This window comes from Somniosus microcephalus, chromosome 1 (assembly GCF_052327205.1).
Source record: "Somniosus microcephalus isolate GS21.2 chromosome 1, FLI_Smic_1.0, whole genome shotgun sequence".
NCBI lineage: Eukaryota > Metazoa > Chordata > Chondrichthyes > Squaliformes > Somniosidae > Somniosus > Somniosus microcephalus.
In genome coordinates, this window is record NC_140987.1 from 21,772,590 (window position 1) to 21,790,906 (window position 18,317).

Below are 18,317 nucleotides of genomic sequence, written 5' to 3' on the forward strand. Positions count from 1 at the left end.
TTGTTCATATTCTCTCGTGTTATAGAAACATGGAAAAATAGGAGCAGGAGTAGGCCATTCGGCCCTTCGAGCCTGCTCCGCCATTCAGTATGATCATGGCTGATCCTCTATCTCCATACCATATTCCTGCTCTCTCCCCATATCCCTTGATGCCTTTTGTGTCGAGAAATCTATCTATTTATCTCCTTAAATGAATTCAGTGACTTGGCCTCCACAGCTTTCTGTGGTAGAGAACTCCACAGGTTCACCACCCACTGAGTGAAGACATTTCTCCTCATCTCAGTCCTAAATGTACTACCCCATATCCTGAGACTGTGACCCCTCGTTCTAGACCCCCCCCCCCCCCAAAAGCCAGGGGAAACATTCTCCCTGTATCCAGTCTGTCTAGCCCTGTCAGAATTTTTACACGTTTCAATGAGATCCCCACTCATTCTTCTAAACTCCAGTGAATACAGGCCTAATTGACCCAATCTCTCCTTATGCGACAGTCCTGCTATCCCAGGAATCAGTCTGGTGAACCTTCGCTGCACTCCCTCTATGGCAAGTATATCCTTTCTTAGGTGAAGAGACCAAAACTGCACACAGTACTCCAGGTGTGGTCTCACCAAGCCCCTGTATAACTGTAGTAAGACATCCTTGCTCCTGTACTCAAATCCTCTTGCAATGAAGGCCAACATATCATTTGCCTCCCTAACTGCTTGCTGCACCTGCATGTTTTCTTTCAGTGACTGGTGCACAAGGACACCCAGGTCCCTCTGTACATCAGCATTTCCCAATCTAGCACCATTTAAATAATACCCTACCTTTCTGTTTTTCCTACCAAAGTGGGTAACTTATCCAGTAAGAGTGTGAATGCTAACATGAGTGGAAAAGCCCTGTTAGCCAGATTGGGTTCAAATTTTTACAGGGCTTTCCTCATTACTGCCTCCTAGGCGCATTCTCCTGGCCTGGGGAGTGGTGTGGGGAGGAGAACGATTTGAATCCCCTCCCTATATTGACAGCTGCTGAGCATCATATAAATGCACTGCATTTATTATTGTGGCAAACTTTTTTTTTTTTTTTACTCGTTTATGGAATGTGGGCATCGCTGGCAAGGCCAGCATTTATTGCCCATCCCTAATTGCCCCTGAGAAGGTGCTGGTGAGCCGCTGCCTTGAACCGCTGCAGTCCGTGTGGTGAAGGTGCTCCCACAGTGCTGTTAGGGAGGGAGTTCCAGGATTTTGACCCAGCGATGATGAAGGAACGGCCGATATACTTCCAAGTCAGGATGGTGTGAGACTTGGAGGGGAACTTGGAGGTGGTGGTGTTCCCATGCGCCTGCTGCCCTTGTCCATCTAGGTGGTAGAGGTCGCGGGTTTGGGAGGTGCTGTCGAAGAAGCCTTGGCGAGTTGCTGCAGTGCATCTTGTAGATGGTACACGCTGCAGACACGGTACGCTGGTGGTGGAGTGAGTGAATGTTTAAGGTGGTGGATGGGGTGCCAATCAAATGGGCTGCTTTGTCCTGGATGGTGTCGAACCTCGAGTGTTGTTGGAGCTGCACTCATCCAGGCAAGTGGAGAGTATTCCATCACACTCCTGACTTGTGCCTTGTACAGGAAGCTTCGAGATATCCGGCACCGACGGGACCGAGCTGCTGCCGATCTATCAAAACTTGCGGATAGACCAGCGCTGATGTTGAAGGATACGGAGGTTTTCATCTCCGTATCTGACAACAAACACTGTTGCTTAGCAACAGCTTGTAAACACTCGGCCCGTACCTTGGAAGCGTCTCTGAAGCTGTTGCTAAGCTACAGAGATGCTTTCCAGAGCCTGACTGTTTATTAAAAAAAAAAAAATGCTAGGAGAAGAAAAAAAACCTAACCAAAACGGCGGCTGATTTCTGCCGTTAGATCGAGGTTTCCGGACATACAACCTCCGGATAAACCAAAGTTTCCTGTAGATGGTGGAAAGTCTTTGGGGAGTCTTGCAATTCATTGTGCAATGAATTGCTTTTTGAAGTTCAGTTATGTAGACAAACATGACAACATTATATGCAGCTAACATCTTGCAAGCAGCAGTGAAATGAATAGCCAGTCAGCTGTTGTCTTTGGTGGTGCTGGTTGAGGGGGGGGGAATGTTGAGCACTGGAAGAATTGCATACTCTTAGAATAGTGTTGTGTACTGATTAACATCTATTGGAACAGATAGACAGGGCGTCCATAGGATGGCATCTCCCAACAGTGCAGCACTCCCTCAGTGTGGAATACCAGCCCAGATTATGAGCGCAAGACGTGTTATGAGTCTCGAACTCGCAACCTTCTGACCCAGAAGCGAAAGTGTCGTGAATTGATCTTGGAACAGGCAACGCGGCAGAGAAGCGCAGGGGGTTCGGGTGGGATGAGGAGTGGAGTGTCGGCACAGATGGTAAATTGCTCACTTGCATGACGATAGGAATTTGATGTAAATGCCTTGCAAGGAAACACTGTATTGCAGACGTGATTGGTTCAGGAATTCAGGAGCCTGAACAGGATTGGCACGTCAGGAAGTTGCACATCAGTGGCTTTCACTTCAACCTGAAGTTTTCCGCAAACTTTTTGTTTACAGGACTCCTCTTTTAACAAGTGTTTCAGCCTGTATTGCTTTGGCATATTGGGCTGATGCAAGGTTTCCCTTCAATGTATGTGTTTCACTGAATGGCGAAGCCGTGTAACAGATTTCCCCCAATCTGAATCTCTGGTACTAGCTATGGAGTGAATTTGTGTAAAGTGAACTTATCCCATTAGAAAGTCGTGGGTTCGAGCGCCACGCCAGGACCTGAACGCATCACCTAAGCTGAGTTGGGCAGTACAGGGGGAATTGATGCATTGTTGGAGGTGCCACCTCGCGTTAAACAGCGGGGCACCTTCCGCCTGTTCGCGTGGCCATAAAAAATCCCAACTAACTATTTGGCAACATTCCTCCTGGAACCAACACCACCGAAAGTTGGTTAACTGGTCATTTATCTCCTTGCTGTTTGTGGAACCTTGCTCTGCACAAATTGGCTGCCACGTCTGCCTAACAACAACAGCGACTGCACAAAACAAAGTAATACATTGGATATGAAGCACTTGGGGGCATCCTGTGGGTGAGAGAGGTGCTATATCAATGCGAATTGTTCCTGCGGCCTGACACTAAATAATTTCCATCCATATAGCGTGTTGCTACGATATTTTCGTTTTGACTTTTAATCAATCTCCTGGGAGCAGAGAAGGCTCGGAGGAGATTAGATCGAGTTTTTTTTTTTAATCGTGAAGGGTTTAGATAGAGTAAATAAAGAGAAACTGTTTCCAGTGGGCTGAAGGGTCGATAACGAGAGGGCCCAGATTTAAGGTGATTGGCAAATGAACCAGAGCCGACATGAGGAAAAACATTTTTACACAACGAGTGCTTAGGGTTTGGAATGTGCTGCCTGATGGGGCGGTGGATACTGATTCAATAGAAGACTTCAAAAGGGAACTGGATAAATACTTGAAGGAGGAAAAAATTGCAGGGAGATGGGGAAAGAGTGGGGGAGTGGGACTGACTGGATTGCTCTTCGAAAGAGCCGGCGCAGACTCGATGGGCCAAATGGCGGCCTCCTGTGCTGTACTATTCTATGATTCTATCTGCAAGATTTCTTTTGTCTTGTCTGTGCACCCATTTATAAGTTTCATCAGGAATGTTGCATAATTTGTCTTTCCAGCAACAGTTTCCCTTACTATGTAATTTTCTGTATAATAACTTTGTTCTGAAGTTTTTTCTTTGGGAGTGTGTTTAGGCGCTTTTGTGTGGAGTGCAGATGACCAAAATCTTGTAGTTTCTCCCACCCTTGGTAGGACTTGCGAAGGCACTGACCTTTGCCATTCTGACAGCAATTGGGAATTGTGGTTCCTGCCCCGATGTTGGGCTGCTGTTTATAGGCGAAAGTCTGAGGATTCCATCACCTGCAGCAGTGTGAATCATGGGTCTCTGCTCTTGCACCCTGCTCAACTGGCAATTCTTTATGTGCGAGCCTTCGTCACTTGAGTGTCAGCAGGCCCGTCTCCACTGGCGGCATTGCAGACGGCCCTCGCTTGACGTCCACGCGCGCACTTCCAGCAGAGGTTGCTGGATGGCGAGTGGGAGTGCGAACCCTGGCCATATCCACCCCCCAGCCCAATTCTGAGGCCGATTACTGCCACCCTAGCTGAGATCGGCTAAGGCAGTGGCGACGGGCGATTGAACATTGGACCTATCTGATCCGGTGGCTCTGCTGTTCACTACCACAAGCCACTGGTGGGCGGATAGCGCCACGGGTAGAATACCTCGTGGATCAATGAGTTCAGGGAAAGCTGAGAGTTTGATCGCACAAGTACAAAGATTGTACACATGTCTATTTTTGTCTAAAAGCAGCCTTGTCGGATAAAGGGAGACATTGGCCATTATACGGATGAGAACGCTGCCCCTCTGGTCCATTGTGTTCGTCTCCTTAGCGCATCGTTTCTTTTAACGGGACAGAAGAACGGTAAGCAACAGAGTCTGGACGGCTTGAGCATTCAGCTTTTTTTCATCTTTACGGTGGAATATTATCCTTCACGCAGGGCTTTGCTTTGCTGCAGGTCTTATCCCCGACAGAGAGGTGAGGGTCAGTGTCAAAGCGCTGGCGGTGAGTTGCGTTGGAGCTGCCATTGGACTTCACCCTGAAGCTTTCTTCAATAAACTGTACAGGACCCCGCTTGAAGTTTTAGAGATTCAAGGTAATAGGAAGTACTGAAATGTTTCTAACAGTGACTCTTGCAAGCGCACCTATTGCATCAACAGTTCATTGGTCTGTGGGATCCCCTGTGAATATTGAAAACCAGTGTCAGCTACACCAAGAAAAAGCATGTTTTCATTGCAGGATTGGTGCATCAGTGTATGTCTGTTGTATATTTAAAATGGCGAGTGACCATTTCTTCCCCCTCCACCTCCCCTTCCCAACTCCTCCACCTCTGCGGACCTCTTTCTCTTCCCTTCACCCCCCCTCATCCTTCTTCTGCCCTACTCCTCTTCCCCTCCACCTCCCCTTCCCACTCCTCCACCTCTGCGGATCTCTCTCTCCTCCCTTCACCCTCCCTCATCCTTCTTCTGCCCTACTCTTCTTCCCCTCCACCTCCCCTTCCCACTCCTCCACCTCACTCTCCTCCTTTTCCCCCCACCCTCATCCTCCTTCTGCCCTATTCTTCTTCCCCTCCATCTCCCCATTCCACTCCTCCACCTCTGCCTACGTCTCTCCCTCCTCCCATTCCCCCAACCTTCATCCCTCATTCTACCCTACTCTTCTCCCTGTTCCACTCCTCCTCTCTCTCTCTCGCTATCTCTCTCTCTCTCGCTATCTCTCTCTCTCTCGCTATCTCTCTCTCTCTCGCTATCTCTCTCTCTCTCGCTATCTCTCTCTCTCGCTATCTCTCTCTCTCGCTATCTCTCTCTCTCTCTCTCGCTATCTCTCTCTCTCGCTATCTCTCTCTCTCGCTATCTCTCTCTCTCGCTATCTCTCTCTCTCGCTATCTCTCTCTCTCTCGCTATCTCTCTCTCTCTCGCTATCTCTCTCTCTCTCTCGCTATCTCTCTCTCGCTATCTCTCTCTCTCTCGCTATCTCTCTCTCTCTCGCTATCTCTCTCTCTCTCGCTATCTCTCTCTCTCTCGCTATCTCTCTCTCTCTCGCTATCTCTCTCTCTCTCGCTATCTCTCTCTCTCTCGCTATCTCTCTCTCTCTCGCTATCTCTCTCTCTCTCGCTATCTCTCTCTCTCTCGCTATCTCTCTCTCTCTCGCTATCTCTCTCCTCCCCTGCCCCTTCCCCCACCCCCCACACAATCATCTCTCATCCCCCTTCTCCCCTACTCTTCCTCCCCACCCACCTTCTCCTCCTCCCTCCTCTCCCATTCCCTCCCCTCCTCCGTGTCCTGTCACCACCCCCCCTCCTATTTATTGCCCATCCCTAGTTGCCTTGAGGAGGTGGTGGTGGTGGGCCGCTTTCTGTGAACTGAAGCTACATGATGCAACCGATGGCAGTTTAAGAGTCAACCACATTGGTGTGGGGCTGGAGTCAGTATATTGTCCAGACCGGGTAAGGACGGTCTTTCCTTCCCTAATGGACATTCGAGAAACCAGTTGTATTTTTACGTCAATCTGACCGCTTCATGGTCACTTCCACTGATGGTAAAATCTGAAATATTTTTTAACTGAATTTAAATCCCCCCAGCTGCCCTGGGATTTGAGCGCTCATTCCCTGGATCAATAGTCCAGACCTCTGGATTACTAGTCTAGTGACATAACCGCTACACTACAGTGTCTTCACAGATGCTGTCTGACCTGCTGTGTATTTCCAGCATTCTTGGCTTTTATTTCCAGCATTTGCAGATTTGTGAATTTGTATAGATGTGAATAAATCAAAGGAACAGTGCACATCTTTTCATGATTCTTTTCATTCCGCAGAGGAGCAGTGTATATCAGATATCTTAAAGTATGTCGACCATGGAGACCCACAGATAAGAGGCGCCACTGCCCTCCTCTGTTCAACATTCATTCACTCGGTTCTGACCAAGACTCGGTTTAATCCAGAAAGTTGGCTCGCCACTGTACGAGGCACCGCAGGTAAATGGACTGTATGCTGTTAATTTTAATTCCCCCTCGGCCTCCCTTCACGGCTGGTTCTATAGAATCATCGAATCACAGAAAGTTACAGCACGGAAGGATGCCAATTCGGCCCATCGTGTCCGCGCTGGCCAACCAAGAGCTATCCAGCCTAATCCCACTTCCCCGCTCTTGGTCCGTAGCCCTGCAAATTACAGCATCCCAAGTGCACATCCAAGTACTTTATAAATGTGGTGAGGGTTCCTGCCTCTACCACCCTTTCAGGCAGTGGGTTCCAGACCCCCACAACTCTCTGGGTGAAGAAATTTCCCCTCAAAATCCCTCAACCTTCCACCAATTACTTTAAATCGGTGCCCCCTGGTTATTGACCCCTCTGCTAAGGAAAATAGGTCCTTTCGAGCCACTTTATCTATGCCCCATATAATTTTAATACACCTCAATAAGGTCTCCCATGGACTGCTGGAATATTGTTGTGGGCTCACAGGAATTGTTAATGATAAAGAAACCAGGTCCATCCAGTTCGCCTTCTAGCCCGGTCGTTGCCTAATCCCATGATAACTGGGTTGTTGACCAATCGCAGCAATCAGTCTACAACAGACCCAGACACGAAGCGAGGACAACACCCAGTGGTAGAGAGCTTTGGGAACCCTAGGTCTAAAGTCACCTCTTCCTCCCCAGCATGCTACACTTGCCGCACGTCATGAGATAGAAAGTGAAAATATGTTGATGGGGTTAGATGTAGTGTTGGGAGGAGGCTTGTGTGGAGCATTAACACTGGCATTGACCAGTTGGGCCGAATGGCCTGTTTGTGCTGTAAATTGTATGTAATGCTACGCAAATTAAATTCTTGGAACACAGGAACAGGGGTAGGCCATTGAGTCCCTCGAGCCTGTTCTGCCATTCGGTGAGATCCTGGCTGTTCTGCAACCTAACTCCATCTGTCCACCTTTGCCCCATATCCCTTAAAACTTTGGTTAACAAAAATCTATCAAATCTCCGATTTAAAATTAACAATTGATCTCGCATCAATTATCATTTGCGGAAGAGAGTTCCAAACTTCTACCGCCCTTTCTGTGTAGAAGTGTTTCCTAATTTCACTCCCAAAAGGTCTGGCTCTAATTTTTAGACTCTGCCCCTCAGTCCTAGAATCCCCAACCAGCAGAAATAGTTTCTCTCTATCTACTCGATCTGTTCTCAATATCCTGAAAACTTCAATCACCTCACCCCTTTACCTTCTAAATTCCAGGGAATACAACTCTATTTGACGTGTGGAGTTGAGGTCGAAGATCAGCCGTGATCTTATTGAATGGCGGGGCAGGCTCGAGGGGCCGTGTGGCCGACTCCTGCTCCTAATTCTTTTGTTCTTCTGTTCACTTGACATTGCAGCTTATTGTGAGACATAGAAGTTAGATGCTTTATTCCTTTTTTTCAATTAAGTGTCTTCAGCCATCCAATTTAATACATTAGAACTGTTTTACAGGGAAGCCTGATTTACCGGTGAAATCTAATACAATCAGAAGCTATCTGAGCATTACTTGGCTAACCGGAAGCAGCAGGGTCAGCATGGTAGCTTCGGGAATGTCTCAATGAAGATAAATGGTCGGGGGAAGCATAATTTAGCATACATAACATAAGAAGTAGGAGCAGGAGTAGGCCATACGGCCCCTCGGGCCTGCTCCGCCATTCAATAGGATCATGGCTGATCTGAATCTAGACTCACGTCCACTTCCCTGCCCGTAACCCCTAATTCCCTTATCTGCTAGGAAACTGTCTATCTCCGTTTTAAATTTATTTAATGTCGCAGCTTCCACAGCTCTCTGGGGCAGCAAATTCCATAGATTTACTACCCTCTGAGTGAAGAAGTTTCTCCTCATCTCAGTTTTGAAAGCGCAGCCCCTTATTCTTAGATTATGCCCCCTCGTTCTAGTCTCACCCATCAGTGGAAACATCCTCACCGCATCCACCCGATCAAGCCCCCTCTCAATCTTATATGTTTTGATAAGATCGCCTCTCATTCTTCTGAACTCCAATGAGTAGAGGCCCAACCTATTCAACCTTTCCTCATACGTCAACCCCCTCATCTCCGGAATCAACCGAGTGAACCTTCTCTGAACCGCCTCGAGAGCAAGTATATCTTTTCTTAAATATGGAAACCAAAACTGCACGCAGTATTCCAGGTGTGGCCTCACCAATATCCTGTATAACTGCAGCAAGACTTCCCTGTTTTTATACTGGGTTACAATCTTCTTTCATGTCAAACACTTTATCCCACCCCCTCCACACACGCACACTCACGCACAACACACACAACAGCGCTGGCAGTGTTTAAAATGGCTGCAAATACTTATTAGGTCAACCCAAAGTCCAGTGAAAATAACCAGAAGTAACCTTTTTGCATCGCAATCAAGTTTGTCATCCAGTGCACCTGCTGCTTGGTTACTGCCTCTTTCTGGTCAAATCTGTCGTCTTTCGTAGTAGGATAAAGAATAAGAAAGACTTTCATTTTATACAGCGTCTTTCACCACCTCTGGACTTCTCAAAGCGCTTTACAGCCAATGAAGTACTTTTTGAAGTGTAGTCACTGTTGTAATGTGGGAAACGCAGCAGCTAATTTGGGCACGGCAAGCTCCCACAAACAACAATGTGACAATGACCAGATAATCTGTTTGTGATGTTGAATGACCGATGAATAGTGGCCCAGGGCACTGGTAATTATTAAGTGTAAGGCAGCATATTATAATGCTGTTCATTCACTCCAACACACAGTAATGGCACCTACTGGATTCTTCCTTATGGTAAGCATTTTTCTGGACGGTGCTTTCCTGGTTTTAGCTTTGGGGCGAGAAGGGTTTAGGTCAATTTGCATTGCACTCACGGTTCCCAAAAGGAATCCTAATGCAGTACTCCAGTGGAAATCGAGCTAGTGCCGAAGGAGAAGTGACCGCTTTGGTTCCATTTTGCTTCGCTGTTGCATCTGGACTCCCTTTGATGGGCGAGGGAGCTGCCAATTCTGCTTGCCAACCCGATGTGGTGACGTACTAGAAAAATTGGCAGAGGCCCGGGAGCAAGTTGCTTGCATTCCCTCAGTCTGAGGGTGAGCTGACCGGGGAAGTGCGAAAACCTGAGGAGGTTTCAGAGCTGGAGAGAAAAATAACTTGATGGCAGAAGTTGGAAATATATCAGTGCTGAATGGGTTGTCTACAAATTCCTCCGTAGTTCTTGCTCCTCTGTACCTGCCTTCCTCTCTAGCCCTACGTCCTCCACAGTCCCAACTCTGGTCCATTGCACGTACCGCCTCCCTCTGCTCTGCCAGTAGTAGCGGAATCTTTAGCCACCTCCTGAGCTCTCTCCCTATACCCCTCCGCCTTGCTACATCTTCCCCACCATCCAAAGCCTCCTTTTAAAAACTTCCACCAGACTTTTAATCACCTCCCCTACCCCTGCTTGGATCCTGCCCTGAGCTGTCCAATGCCTTGGGATGTTTTTCTGTGTAAAAGGCGTCACTGTATGTGTGTATATAGAAATGTTGCAGCATTCTTTCTTGGAACGCAGCAGTTAAGAGGCCTGTTCCGTGTCCCTTCCTTTCAGGTTATGACGTCTCTTTGGAGGACTGTGTGCCTTTACTCCAGAAAACTCTAAGGGATAAATCGTCTGTAACTTGCAAGCTGGCTTGTGCTGCAGTCCGGGTAAGTCTTGCTCTTCTTGAATCCGGAATGAATGGCATCTGTCCGTTCATCAGCTGATTTCTAGGACATTCGTTAAAACTGATCTTGTTGTAAATACTGTTGGTAGGTGTTCTTGCATTGTAAAGTTTTGTTATTTTGACTGGGGCGGCTTGGCTGGGGAGGGGGCCGCCCTGGGGCGGCTTGGCTGGGGAGGGGGCCGCCCTGGGGCGGCTTGGCTGGGGAGGGGGCCGCCCTGGGGCGGCTTGGCTGGGGAGGGGGCCGCCCTGGGGCGGCTTGGCTGGGGAGGGGGCCGCCCTGGGGCGGCTTGGCTGGGGAGGGGGCTGCCCTGTGATTAGTTTTGGTGCACAAGTCTTCATTTCAGCAGTTGTGTTGTCAGTGACTGTGAAGTTGCCAAGTGTAGCAGTCGTTTAGGCATAACAGGAGCCCATAAACAGCAATGAGATGAATGACCATAGGAACAGGAGTCGGCCATTCAGCCCCTCAAACCTGTTCCGCCATTCATGAATTACAGGAAACTTTGCGCTATCCGGCACCCACGGGACCGAGCTGCTGCCGTTGCCTCAAAACTGCCGTACTCTCCAGAGTTAATGTTGAGAGATACGGAGAATCTTATCACCGTATTTGACAACAAACACTGTTGCTTAGCAACAGCTTCTAAACACTCGGGTGTGACCTTGCACAGCTTGACTGTTCAAACAAAGCAAAAAAAAACAAACAAAAAGAATAAAAAACAGCGGCTGATTTTTGCCGGTGGCTCCAGATTGCCGGATAGCTCCCCTCCGGATAGCACAAAGTTTCCTGTACAAGGAAAAGGCAGGTCAGACTAGGTTACACCTAAAGTGTGGGGCTTGTACCCACAGTCTCCTGATGCAGGGACCAGAGTGTTGTCACCTGAGCCAGGGCTGACACTCAGTGATCAGATGGCAATCCATGGAGTGCACTCACCCACCAGTTTTATAATATACAGACTGTTAAATCTCAGCAGCTTCGGTTTAGGAAGTAAGGCTGCTGCTGGGTTGCTTCATTCTATCCTAATATAGACGAGGATCGTAATAGTGTTAAGGACAGAGAAGGGGGAAGAATTTCTGAAGTGTGTGCAGTTTCAAAATTTGCAGATGACACAAAACTTGGAAGTATAGTAAACAGTGAGGAGGAGAGTGATGGACTTCAGGAAAACAGACAAGCTGATGAAATGGGCAGACACGTGGCAGATGAAATTTAACGCAGGAAAGTGAAGTGATACATTTTGGTAGAAGGAATGAGGAGCGGACATATAAACTAAAGGGTACAATCCTAAAGTGGGTGCACGAACAGAGAGACCTGGGGGTATGTGTGCGCAAATCATTGAAGGTGGCAGGGCAGGTTGAGAAAGCAGTTAAAAAGGCTTACGGGATCCTGGGCTTCATAAATAGAGGTATAGAGTACAAACGTGTGGAAATTGTGATGAACCTGTATAAAACACTGGTTCAGCCTCAACTGGAGTATTGTGTCCAATTCTGGGCGCCACACGTTAGGAAGGATGTGAAGGCCTTGGAGAGGGTGCAGAAAAAATTTACGAGAATGGTTCCAGGGATGAGGGACTTCAGTTACGTTGATAGACTGGAGAAGCTGGGGTTGTTCTCCTTAGAGCAGAGAAGATTGAGAGGAGATTTGATAGAGGTGTTCAAAATCATGAGGGGTCTGGACAGAGTAGATAGAAACTGTTCTCATTGGCAGAAGGGTAAAGAACCAGAGGACACAGATTTAAGGTGATTGGCAAAAGAACCAAAGGCGACGTAAGAAGAAACTTTTATGCAGCGAGTGGTTCGGATCTGGAATGCACTGCCTGAGAGGGTGGTGGAGGCAGATTCAATCACGGCTTTCAAAAGGGAGTTGGATAAGTATCGGAAGGAAAGAAATTTGCTTTTTGTGTCTAGAAACCTATCTCCTTAAATATATTCAGTGACTTGGCCTCCACAGCCTTCTGTGGTAGAGAATTGCACAGGTTCACCACCCACTGAGTGAAGAAATTTCTCCTCATCTCAGTCCTAAATGTCCTACCCCGTATCCTGAGACTGTGACCCCCTCGTTCTAGACACCCCCAGCCAGGGGAAACATCCTCCCTGCATCCAGACTGTCTAGTCCTGTCAGAATTTTATACGTTTCAATGAGATCCCCTCTCATTCTTCTAAACTCTAGTGAATACAGGCCTAGTCGACCCAATCTCTCCTCATACGGCAGCCCTGCCATCCCAGGAATCGGGGGGAAGGGCACGAGAGTGGGACTAGCTGAAGAGCTCTTGCAGAGAGCCGGCATGAGCTCGACAGGCCGAATGGCCTTCTGTGCTGCAACCATTCTATGATTCGGGGCAGCTGCGCCATCTGGTGGGTCAGATGAAGAACTGCAACCATGGCACCAGAGGCAAAGATGATTTGAATATACATGTGCAGGATAATTTCCACCTGCACTTTTCTTGCGAGAGCCTCGCCCACTGAGAGTTGGAAACTCGGGTGTGCAGTGTCCACGATTTCATTTAAGATGATGGTCGATTTTTCAAACAGTTACTTCTAATGATGAGAATATCATGGGCCGAGTGCACCCAAAAGATTACTGCACAAGATAAAAAAATCACGGGATTTGGGGGTAATATACTGGCATGGGTGGAAGATTGGCTATTTAACAGAAAACAGAGTGTTGGGATAAATGGTTCATTCTCGGGCTGGCAATCAGTAACTAGTGGTGTTCCGCAGGGGCCAGTGCTGGGACCCCAACTCTTTACAATCTATATTAACGATTTGGAGGAAGGGACCGAGTGCAACGTATCCAAGTTTGCCGATGATACAAAGATGGGAGGGAAAGCAGTGAGTGAGGAGGACATAAAAAACCTGCAAAAGGACATAGACAGGCTAAGTGAGTGGGCAGAGATTTGGCAGATGGAATATAATATTGGAAAGTGTGAGATTATGCACTTTGACAGAAAAAATCAAAGAGCAAGTTATTATCTAAATGGAGAGAAACTGCAAACTGCTACAGTACAAAGGGATCTGGGGGTCCTGGTGCATGAAACACAAAAAGTTAGTATGCAGGTGATCAGGAAGGCCAATGGAATATTGGTTTTTATTGCAAGGGGGATGGAATATAAAAACATGGAAGTCTTGCTGCAGTTATACAGGGTATTGGTGAGGCCACACCTGGAATACTGCGTGCAGTTTTGGTTTCCATATTTAAGAAAAGATATACTTGCTCTCGAGGCGGTTCAGAGAAGGTTCACTCGGTTGATTCCGGAGATGAGGGGGTTGACGTATGAGGAAAGGTTGAATAGGTTGGGCCTCTACTCATTGGAGTTCAGAAGAATGAGAGGCGATCTTATCGAAACATATAAGATTGTGAGGGGGTTTGATCGGGTGGATGCGGTGAGGATGTTTCCACTGATGGGTGAGACTAGAACTAGGGGGCATAATCTTAGAATAAGGGGCTGCCCTTTCAAAACTGAGATGAGGAGAAACTTCTTCACTCAGAGGGTAGTAAATCTATGGAATTTGCTACCCCAGAGAGCTGCGGAAGCTGCAACATTAAATAAATTTAAAACAGAGATAGACAGTTTCCTAGCAGATAAGGGAATTAGGGGTTACGGGGAGAGGGCAGGGAAGTGGATGTGAGTCTAGATTCGGATCAGCCATGATCCTATTGAATGGCGGAGCAGGCCCGAGGGGCCGTATGGCCTACTCCTGCTCCTATTTCTTATGTTCTTGTGTTCTTATGTTCACCCGGGATTTCCGATACGCACTCTCGGTTGCCTACAAGCAGCAAGAAGCCAGAAAATTGCCGCTGTGGTGCAATGAGCACTGTGACTCTTCTGTCATTTGGAAAGTCAGGTTTAGGTTTGTGAAGCTGCAGCCTGTGACACTTCTTAATGCAATAGATGTCAGCCGTGGTTCAGTGGGTAACACCCTGACCTCTGAGTCGGAAGGTCGTGGGTTCAAGTCTCACTCCAGAGACTTGAGCACACTAATCTAGGCCAACGGTGCAGTGCTGAGGGAACGCTGCACTGTTGCAGGTGCTGTCTTTTGGATGAGACGTTACGTTAGATCGAAGCTCCGTCTGTCCCCTCAGGTGGATGTAAAAGATCCCACGGCCACTAATTCGAAGAAGAGCAGGGGGAGTTCTCCCCGGTGTCCTGGGGCCAATATTTATCCCTCAATCAACATCACTAAAAAACAGATGATCTGGTCATTATCGCATTGCTGTTTGTGGGAGCTTGCTGTGTGCAAATTGGCTGCCGCATTTCCTACATTACAACAGTGACTCCACTGCAAAAAGTTCTTCATTGGCTGTAAAGTGTGCTTTGGTGGTCGTGAAAGGTGCTATATAAATGCAAGTCTGTCTTTTCTTTCTGATGCTTGTATAAATGGCCGCGCCTGATTAGAAAAAAATAGGAGCAGGAGTAGGCCCTTCGAGCCTGCTCCGCCATTCAGTATGATCATGGCTGATCCTCTATCTCAATACCATATTCCCGCTCTCTCCCCATACCCCTTGATGCCTTTTGTGTCTAGAAACCTATCTATCTCATTAACTATATTCTGTGACTTGGCCTCCACAGCCTTCTGTGGTAGAGAATTCCACAGGTTCACCACCCTCCGAGTGAAGACATTTCTCCTCATCTCAGTCCTAAATGTCCTACCCTGTATCCTGAGACTGTGACCCCTTGTTCTAGACTCCCCAGCCAGGGGAAACATCCTCTCTGCATCCAGACTGTCTAGCCCTGTCAGAATTTTATACGTTTCAATGAGATCCCCTCTCATTCTTCTAAACTCTAGTGAATACAGGCCTAGTCCACCCAATCTCTCCTCACACGACAGTCCTGCCATCCCAGGAATCAGTCGGGTGAACCTTCGCTGCACTCCCTCTATGGGAAGTATATCCTTTCTTAGGTAAGGAGACCAAAACTGCACTCAGTACTCCAGGTGTGGTCTCACCAAGGCCCTGTACAACTGTAGTAAGACATCCTTGCCCCTGTACTCAAATCCTCTTGCAATGAAGGCCAACATACCATTTGCCTTCCTAACTGCTTGCTGCACCTGCATGTTTGCTTTCAGTGACTGGCGTAATTCAGATTTTACCTTGGGTTTACCGAGTGCCATTGTTTTAATCTGGTTTCCTTTTTTCCCCAGCACTGCATCTCGAGTCTGTGCAACAGCAGCTACAGTGAGCTGGGTTTGCAGCTCACCATTGACCTCTTGTCCTTGAAGAATAACTCTTACTGGCTGGTGAGGACTGAGCTGTTAGAAACACTGGCAGAGATGGACTTCAGGTAAGCTTACTGTCTGCCTGCTTCCAGTCGGTGGAAAGAATGCAGACTGTTTTTAAATTGACGAGCGAATGTACGATATACTCCGCCTGGCAAACTTAATAGCGTTCTTTTGCGGATCGGAGAGTCTTGATAGAGAAAATGCAATGGATGTTATGCAGCTGGATTTTCAAAAGGCATTTGATAAGGTGCCCCATAGGAGGCTTGTTAATAAAATGAAGTCACGTGGTATGAAAGGGAGTGCGGAAATATAAATAGGAAGCTGGTTAAAGGAGAGAGAGAATGGTGGTTAATGGATATTTTTCAGGTTGGAAGGATGTAAACGATAAGGCATACAGTAGAATAGTGGTTAAGTCTGGGTCATTGAATATATTTTGAACGATAAGGGAGCCGAGGGTTATGGGGAGCGGGCAGGTAAGTGGAGTTGAGGCCATGATCAGATCAGCCATGATCTTATTGAATGGCGGAGCAGGCTCGAGGGGCCAAATGACCTACTCCTGTTCCTCCTCCGTGTTATGTCGCTGGACTAATAATCCAGAGACCGTGAGGTCAAATCTCACCTTGGAGAATTTGAATTTAGTTTTTTTTAGTAAAATAATAAATCTGGAATAAAGAGTAAACGTGACTATGAAGCTGCCAGATTGTCGTTAAAAAAACCCAACTGATTCCCTAATGTCCTTTAGGGACGGAAACCTGCCATCCTTACCCAGTCTGGGCCTATATGTGACTCCAGTCGCACACCAATGTGGTTGACACTTAACTGCCCTCTGAGGTTACTTAGCAAGCCACTCAGTTGTATCAAAGCGCGACAAAGAATAACCAGAATAAAACCATTGTTTTATCATTGGTTCGGCTGCAGCTTTTGGTGCCTAATTTAGAAAGGATAGCAAGGTCATGGAGGGAGTCCATTGCATTTTCTCTTTAGTTATGAGGGGAGACAAGGAGCGTCACCCTTGGCCCAGTTGGCAGCACTCCTGCCTGTGTCAGAATGTCATAGGTTCAAGTCCCACTCCAGGAGCTGAGCATATAATTTCAGCAATGTCGCACTCCCTCAGTACTGCACTGTCGGAGGTGCCGTCTTTCGATTAAGATGTTAAACCGAGGCCCCGTCTGCGCGCTCAGGAGAACGTAAAAGATCCTACGGCCACTATTCAAAGAAGAGCAGGGGAGTTCTCCCCAGTTTCCTGGCCAACGTTTATCCCTCAATCAGCATCACTGAAACAGATTATCTGCTCATTATCACATTGCTGTTTGTGGGAGCTTGCTGTGCGCAAATTGCCTGCTGCGTTTCCTACATTACAACAGTGACTACACTTCAAAAAAGTACTTCATTGGCAGTAAAGCGCTTTGGGTCGTCTTGATGTTGTGAAAGACGCTGTATAAATGCAAGTCCTTTCTTTCAAAGCGGGTTCGGGCATTTAATAGTGGTTTTCAATTCTGAGAGATTTTGATGAAAGTAAATTGGGAAAACCTATTTCCACTGATTAGTGAGTAGGTAACGAGAAGGCTTAAATTTAAGATCACCATAAGAATGAAGGGCGAGGTTAGGAGTTATTTTTACACGTTGGTTTTAGGACATGGAATGCCCAGCCAGAAGCAGTGGTGGAAGCAGAATCTTTAAATAACTTAAGAAAAATAAAGTGTATAGCAGCATAAAAAAGAAAAGTGTAAAAGTGTATGGCGAGAGAGGGGAATGGGGACTTGAGCGGATAGCTCTTTCAGAGAGTTAGCACCTGTGATGGTTATTAATGGCCACCTTCTGTGCTGTAAAATTCGATGATCGTAAACTTTAGGAAAAGAAAGGAAAGCTTTGCATTTATATAGTTCCTTATCACAGCAGTCAGACGTTTCAAGTACTCATCATTCAGTGAATTGCTTTGATGTACAGTGACTGTTGTATAGAAAGAAAGACAGATTTGCATTTCTGTAGCACCTTTCATCACCTCAGGGTGTCCCAAAGCACTTTGCAGCCAATGAAGTACTTTTGGAGTGTAGTCACTGTTGTAATGTGGGAAACACGGCAGCCAATTTGCACACAGCAAGCTCCCACAAACAGCAATGTGATAATGACCAGATAATCCTGTTTTTGTTGTTGATTGAGGGATAAATATTATCCAGGACACCAGGGAGAACTCCCTTGCTCTTCTATGAAATAGTGGCCATGGGATCTTTTACGTCCGCCTGAGAGGGCAGACGGGGCCTCGGTTTAACGTTTCATCTGAAAGACGGCACCTCCGACAGTGCAGCACTCCCTCAGCACCGCATTGGGAGTGTCAGCCTGGATTAGATGTTCAATTCTCAGGAGTGAAACTTGAGCCCACAGCTTTCAGAGGCGAGAGTCTACTGAGCCACGGCTGACACTATATAGCACTCATTTTGTACATACCAAGATCCTGCAAACAGCAGTGAGATGACTAACCAGTCATCTATTATTGGTGGTGTTTGTTGGAGGAATGTTGGCCAAGACACTGGTAGAACTCCCTAGCTCCTCTTCAGACGACGTCAAGGGATCTTCAGTGGGGCAGATGGGGCCTCAGTTTAACATCGTGCCTGAAAGACGGAAGCTCTGACAGTGCAGCACTCCCTCGGTACTGCATCGAAGGGTTCGTCTAGATTATATTCTTGCGTCCTGGCGTGGGATTTGACCAAAAGCTTGGTCGAAGAGGTAGGTTTTAAGGAGCATCTTAAAGGATATGAGAGAGAGAGAGGCGGAGAGGTTTTAGGGAGGGAATTC

The 18,317-nt window shown here is 47.3% G+C and overlaps 1 protein-coding gene across 8 annotated transcripts in view; it reads left to right on the forward strand.

Annotated features, from left to right (window-relative positions):
- The window catches only part of htt (huntingtin), a 256,421-nt gene that overhangs the window by 110,914 nt on the left and 127,190 nt on the right, over positions 1 to 18,317 (forward strand). For 5 of the 8 annotated variants that reach the window (XM_085974744.1, XM_085975173.1, XM_085974896.1 and 2 more), the window contains exons 14-18: positions 4,387 to 4,501; positions 4,596 to 4,733; positions 6,452 to 6,610; positions 10,199 to 10,296; positions 15,447 to 15,586. In XM_085974744.1, coding sequence (XP_085830870.1) covers positions 4,387 to 4,501; positions 4,596 to 4,733; positions 6,452 to 6,610; positions 10,199 to 10,296; positions 15,447 to 15,586 — 650 coding nt within the window. The remainder of the gene's footprint in view (positions 1 to 4,386; positions 4,502 to 4,595; positions 4,734 to 6,451; positions 6,611 to 10,198; positions 10,297 to 15,446; positions 15,587 to 18,317) is intronic. The other 3 variants (XM_085974819.1, XM_085975100.1, XM_085975237.1) reach the window with 1 other exon arrangement.